At 17.7% G+C, this 7016-nt stretch overlaps 2 protein-coding genes across 2 annotated transcripts; both read right to left on the bottom strand.

The window, feature by feature from the left end:
• Window positions 1-891: 891 nt before the first annotated feature.
• PRSY57_1436800 (putative membrane protein) lies at window positions 892-1707 on the bottom strand (the record flags this gene model as incomplete). Its single annotated transcript, XM_012909967.2, has 1 exon — window positions 892-1707. The coding sequence occupies one exon, from the start codon at window positions 1705-1707 to the stop codon at window positions 892-894; it is 816 nt and encodes a 271-aa protein (XP_012765421.2).
• A 1735-nt stretch (window positions 1708-3442) lies between these two features.
• On the bottom strand, window positions 3443-5743 carry PRSY57_1436700 (pantothenate kinase, putative; the record flags this gene model as incomplete). Its single annotated transcript, XM_012909966.2, has 1 exon — window positions 3443-5743. One exon carries the CDS (start codon window positions 5741-5743, stop codon window positions 3443-3445), a length of 2301 nt encoding a protein of 766 aa, XP_012765420.2.
• Between the last annotated feature and the right edge of the window lie 1273 nt (window positions 5744-7016).

Raw genomic sequence — 7016 nt, 5'->3', positions numbered from 1 at the left:
CAATTCTTATTCTTTATATAATATTGTAAAAGTGTAAAATCTAAATTTTTTACACATCCATTTTTATTTTATAGAACGTTTCTTATAAAATAATAGAAAAATACAACATATTAAGAAGAAAGAAAAAAAAAAACAGTAAAATAAAAATAAAATATTTTATATGTACATATTAAAAAAAATATATTAAATATAATGATTTAAAACAGTTCTACAGTTACATTTTCATAAATGTTTTAAATTTATAATATTAAAATTTCTATGTTATTTTAGTTTTTAATATAATATTAGGTAGTTTTTTTTTTTTTTTTTTTTTTTTTTTTTCATTTAAGCTTTTTTATAAGTAAATAAAAAAAAAAAGAAAATGTTTGTTTACATAAATAATATTAATAATATAATATAAAAATAAACAAACATAAATATATACATATATGAATAAAGATTTCATATATTTTTATAATTTTTCAAAATAATTTTATGAAATTTGATTTATATTTAAAATATATATATATATATATATATATATATATATATAAATGAAAATATTTATGCATAGCAATATTTTTGTCTTTTCCATAAGGATATATAAAAAATTTAAGATTATTTCAAGACAAAAACAAACTAAACACAAATAATAAAGCAGAGTAATAAAAACAAAGAATTGTAAGAAATGGTATACAATATATATAATATATATATACCATATAAATATATATGGAAATTTATATATATATTTACAAATGGTACTGAAACAAATATATACATAAACAAATATCCATATTAAAACAAATAAAACAGATAAAATAAAAAAAATAAAAAAGAAATACACAATATATATATATATATATATATTATATATTATGTATATTTTCGATTTATAGAAAGACATAAAAATTATACAATATCCAAGGTGAAATTATTATTTATATAAATGATGTAGTCAAAATATACAGCCAAAGTAAATATGATACTTCCTATAATAAAAAGGTAACAAGCTGCATCATATAATTGCGGATAAAAAAAAAACACACTTCCAACTGTAAATAAAATTCCTCCAATAAAATTGGAAAAAAATACAACTAAAATATTAATATCAACATTTTTTATTTCAGAAAATTTTATAGAAAACAAAAACATAATGGATCCCCATAAAAAAAATAAACTTCCAATTATAAAAGTTATTATTGAATAAATATCATTTTCAAAGCAACTATAAATTGAGCCCAATAAAAATATAATACATCCTATTATATAATGAATGAATCCATAGTATTCATTTTTTTTCTTTTGTTCTTTATTAATAGCTCCTATAAAATTACTGTATAAACATGATGCACATGCAATTGCAAAAGTAATACAACCAGATATATATAAAGGTGGATACAAAAAAAATGCACTTCCCAATATAAAAAGAACTGTACCTATTATATTCGTATGATATTCTAATGGGCAATGCAAAAAATCTCTGAATGTTATTTTTGAAGCATCTTCATCTCCTTTAATATATTCACCTTTTTTATTAACAAATGATACATCCTTCTTATCATTTTTAGATATTTTATAAATAAAGAAACTACCTTTTCTTGAAATATTTCCACTCTTCTTTTTTGACAAACCAGATGAATCATTTAATTTTCTCGGTGATTGATTTGTTGAATTATATTCATCACTTTCTCCATTAACAATTTTTACAGTATTTACCTTTGGCATAATGATTTTTATAAATTTATATATATATATATATATAATATTTTAAGTTTTATGAAAAAAAGTATATTCTCCTTTTATTTTAGTATATTCGCTTTTTAACATATCCCTTATAAATGATATATGTCTGCTATCTTTTTTACTTTCTATATTCTGTATATATTATTACCTTATATATTATACATATATATATATATATATATATATATATATACATTTATTATTTACTATAATTTTTTCCTTATATATATTATTTGGCTTCTTTTTTCTTTTTTGTAATATATTATTCCTTTTTTAAAAAAAACTTTTCTTTTTAATATATTCCTCTTTAAGGATTTTAAAATTAATTAAACACATTTTCTTTAAAAAATGTTACACATAAAAATATTTTACTTAATTTTTTTTTTTTTTACGTACTTCATATAACCATTTATCTATAATAAGTAACTTTTGAAAAGTCTGGTTTTATGACAAACTTTAAAATTAAAAAAAAAAATAAAAAAAAAAAGAAGAAAAAATTGCAGAGTTATTTCCTGTTTATTTTTTGTTTTCTTGTTTTTCTATTTATTTTATTATTTTATTTTTTCGTTGATTTATTAAAAAAAAAAAAAAATTTACTTTCAAAAAATATAGTATATATATTATATTATATTATAACTTTTTTAATTCAGAATAATTATATTGTTAAATATCATATTATATATTTTATTTTCCATGTACACAAAAAAAAAAAAAAAAAAAAAAGAAAAAGAAACAAAATACAAAACAATAAATACATGAAAATGTATGATATAAAAAAAAAATGGAAAAATATATTAATATATGTAATTATTTTAATTATATTATTATAAAAGAATATTTAGTAATAATATTATATTATTTTGTTTTTTTCCATATTAAATTTATAAAAAAAAAATAAAATTAAAAAAAAGAAATAAAATATAATAAAAAAACGTTATTTTTAAATAAAAAGTTATGTAATAATTATTATTGTATAAATACAAATTAAATAAAACATCATTTTATTGTAAAATAATAAATTATAGATTATTTTCTAAACCATAAATTTAAATAATATAATTTTTTCATGAATAAAAAATATTTAAAATATAATATAATATTTTCTTTTCTTTTCTTTTTTTTTTTTTTCTTCTTCCATTTTTTATTTTTTATTATATTTGATTATTATATTTTATTAAAAATTTAATGCCACCCTTTAATTTTTAAGATGTATACTAAAAAGTGAACTATAATTATAACTTATTTATATATTTTAAAAATAATCGAATTTTAACAAGTGAGCAAATAAATACATTGAAATTTTTAAAATTTTATATATATTAGGTTATTTTTTTTTTTTTTTTTATAATTTTTTTGATCCTTTTAAAAAATAAAATAAAAAAAAAAAAATAAAATAAAATAAAATAAAAAATAAAATAAAATAAAATAAACATAAGTTTTCAAAATACAAGAAAATAAAATAATTTATAATATATTTATATATAATAATTGAAGCATAAATACAAAATTTATAAAAAAAATATATAAAATAAAAATCTTGTAATCTTAAAATAAAAATATGTATTAGAAATAATTTATATTCAAAATGTTTTTATGATTCTTAAAAAATATATATATGTAAATATAAAATATATATTTTTATGTAGTGCATTTAAATAATAAATGCGTACATTATATTATATATATATATATATACCATTTATTTATGTATAATGTTTTAATTGTCTATGTGAACTCGTTCCCAATTAATTAATTCTATAGCTGATCCTAAACTACTAATATATTTAGATATTTTGGCAAAGTATATTTTTTGCCTATTATGAGATAAAAATTTTATGATAATTTGAAAAAGTTCTTTGCATACATCATCTTCAAAATTATATCCTGTAAAAAATATGTAATCAGCATTATATAAATTACAATGAATATACGATAAATAAACTGTCGTAAATATAGCCATTGATAATAAGGATCTGGATAAATCACACATGTTGGTGTTGTATTTTACTATGGTTTTATCCTTTAAATTACTATCCATTTTGTTTTTATTTGTTTCAGAACATACATTTTTTAGAGTAATACTTTTACACGCTTTTTTGACTATTTGTTCATCATATGTTTTATATGAAAATCTTTTTTTATTTTTCAATATAAATGAACTGACTTCTTTCTGCATTGACAAATTTATATTATGTATAATTTTACCATTCTCATTTAGATATTGCTTTTTAAATAATTTTTTTAAAAAACTTTTTTTTAAATTGTAGTTTTTTCTATGATATTTATACATATTTATCTCATTATCACTTAAACTATGTTTTATTGATAAATAATTATCTATATCATTCATAAGAAAATTATCATCTTCTTTTTGTTTGTATCCTTCTTCTTGTTTTTGTTGCTCTTCAATATTATGCTTAAATAATTTTTCCTTACTTTTAAAACTACTCGTGTAATTACAATAAGAATCACTATTAAAATTAAAAATGGGAATTTTGCAATTATCATGTACATTAAAATTCTTATTTGATACTAACAATTTTTTTGTTTTATCTTTACTTAAGAAGGAATATTTATTCCTATAATAATTATTGTTATTCTTCTCAGCCTCAAAACCAATACATTCTTCCGTTTCAAAAATTTCCTGACATTCACTAATTTCTGTACTCATACAACTGCTTACATTTTCATAACATGAACTCTCATTCTCATATTCATAAACATTCATTAATTTGTCATCTTCTTCTTTTATATTAATATTTTTCTCCTCATCATATGTATTAAAAATATTCTTCACATTTTCTATATGCTGAGCATTACCAAAAAAGGAAGCCGTTAAATCTTTACATAAACCTGCATTTGAATAGGACGTTCCATATATATCCTGAACGGTCATGTCAAAAGTTCTGTTTGTTCCATTTTTCGCTAGCTGGCATATTCTTTGTAAAGAGCAAGGCCTACCTGTAATTAATAAAAAAAGTCCCATAACAGTTCTAAATCCTACATATAACGTTCCTATACGTTCTATCAAATTTTGTTCATTAACTAAATGATAACAAACAGCTCTTTTCATATTCACTATTACATAAGATTTTATTTCACTAACCTCATCTTTATTTATGAACGATTGATATAATAAGTTTTTTTTTTTTTTTTTCCTCTCGTCGTCATCGTCATTTTGGCTAGTACAGCTAGCTCTTTCATTTTCTTCGTTATATTTTGTAAAATAATATAAATTAGTTGGCATAAACCTTTTTAGGAAACATATTGAATTATTTATACATTTTATTTCATTATGATGGAATATATTATTTTTACCTGTTATTTGATGAAATTTATTTTTTATAAGATTTTTATTTTTCCCCGTTACATTTATAATCATATAATTTATATTCTTTTTATAATATTTCAATATGCATTCGTCTAAATATTTTAATTTAAATGACCAAAAATATATTTCAGCTATTTCATCATCATATAAATGCTGAATATTTACGGTATCAATTTGAGAATTATCCAACTTGTGATATTTTACAAAATTAAGATATTTAATAAATTTTTTTTCAAGGTTATCATCTTCATGAAAACATTTATATAACTCATTTATAGATATATGTGTGTGTACATTTTTTTCACTATTCTTTTTTAAACTAAACACTTGAACATTACTATCAATAATGTGTTGCATATCCAAAATGTAAGAAAAAGTATTCTTTTTCATTTTAATATAATCGTCATCACAATTATTATATTCATCAGATTTTGATACATCTTCTTCGAAGTTAATATATTCCTTTTTGTATTTTTCTTTTAACCAAGATAAATACACATTCATATTTATTTTATTGTCATTACTTGGAATACTAACATTCTTAGGCAATTTTTTTTCCTTTTCTTCCCGTATATCTTTTTCATTATTCCTATCATTATTACTTTCCTTTATTAACTTTTTATTAATCAATACAGTTGTTACATGAACATAGTTAAATGAGCATTCAATACCTAATATATTACCCATACTATCTTATATTACAAAAAAAAAAAAAAAAAATTACAATAATAATAAAATAAAATGAAATAAAAAGAGTTTATACAATATTTTTTAAGGAAGCAAACATACACAATAAAATAAAGATATATATATATAAATATATTATATATATATATATTACACGAACAAAAATAAATATATTTATAACCTTTTTGTAAAATATCATTACTCCCCTTGCAAATCAAAGAAAGCATATATCATTTGAAAACCTAAAACTATTGAAAATTTTATTATAACTTATTTCATGACAACATATTGTTTTTTCTTTTTTTTTTTTTTATTTTTGTGTTATTTTATTTTTTTTATTTATTTATATATGGAAGCATTTTAACATTATTATAGAACAAATATATATAACAATTAATAGTAATATGTTAATAATGTAAATTTTATCCTTATGTAAAATATGTATTAAAAATATACAAATATAAAAAATTTATTTATTTTTATTTTATTCTAGTTCATTTCATATGCTAAGTAAAGAGAGGAAAGCAAAAATATATAAAATGTAATTACTTAAATACTTGATATAACTAGTTGAAGAAAGAATCTAAAAGATAAACGAAATTTTTTTTCAAAAAATTATATTGATATTTTAGTTTTATTATTAGAAAAAATTCTTTATTTATAATTTATTAGTAATAATAAATATACTAAGAAATCCGAATATTATCTTTTAGAACCCTTATATGATACGAAAAGAAAATAATAATAATAATAATAAAGGAAAGTGATTCATTGTTTTATTCTATTATCATTTAAAATTACTTATCTAATGAAAATAAGAAATATATATATATATATATTAATAAAATTAATGTACTTTTATTACAAAGATTAAGATTAATCATGTGTTTATATGATATATATAAAAATGATATATATATATATCACACAATCTTTTATTATTCTTTTTTGTATTTCCTCTTAGGCTTTTCTCATTTAACACAACTTTTTTTATTTTTCTTCTTTTTCAAAGATATCATATCTTTTTTATATATGTATTTATTTAATACTATATCGTCTTTTCAGTTTATCCAATGCACAACCACCATGATAAAAAACTTAAAAAAAAAGATGTAATAATTTTTTTTTATGAATACTATAAATAGTATTGGTATACATATATAAATATAAAATGAAGATATTTTCTTCTTTTTTTCCCATTTATTTTTCTATGGAAAATAGAACAAGTAAAAAAAAAAAAAAAAAAAAAAAAAAAAAAAAATATATAATATAA

The sequence above is a fragment of the Plasmodium reichenowi genome, chromosome 14 (genome assembly GCF_001601855.1).
Source record: "Plasmodium reichenowi strain SY57 chromosome 14, whole genome shotgun sequence".
Lineage (NCBI taxonomy): Eukaryota > Apicomplexa > Aconoidasida > Haemosporida > Plasmodiidae > Plasmodium > Plasmodium reichenowi.
Note: the sequence above shows the minus strand (reverse complement) of the source record. Positions and strands in the feature narration are given on the sequence as shown.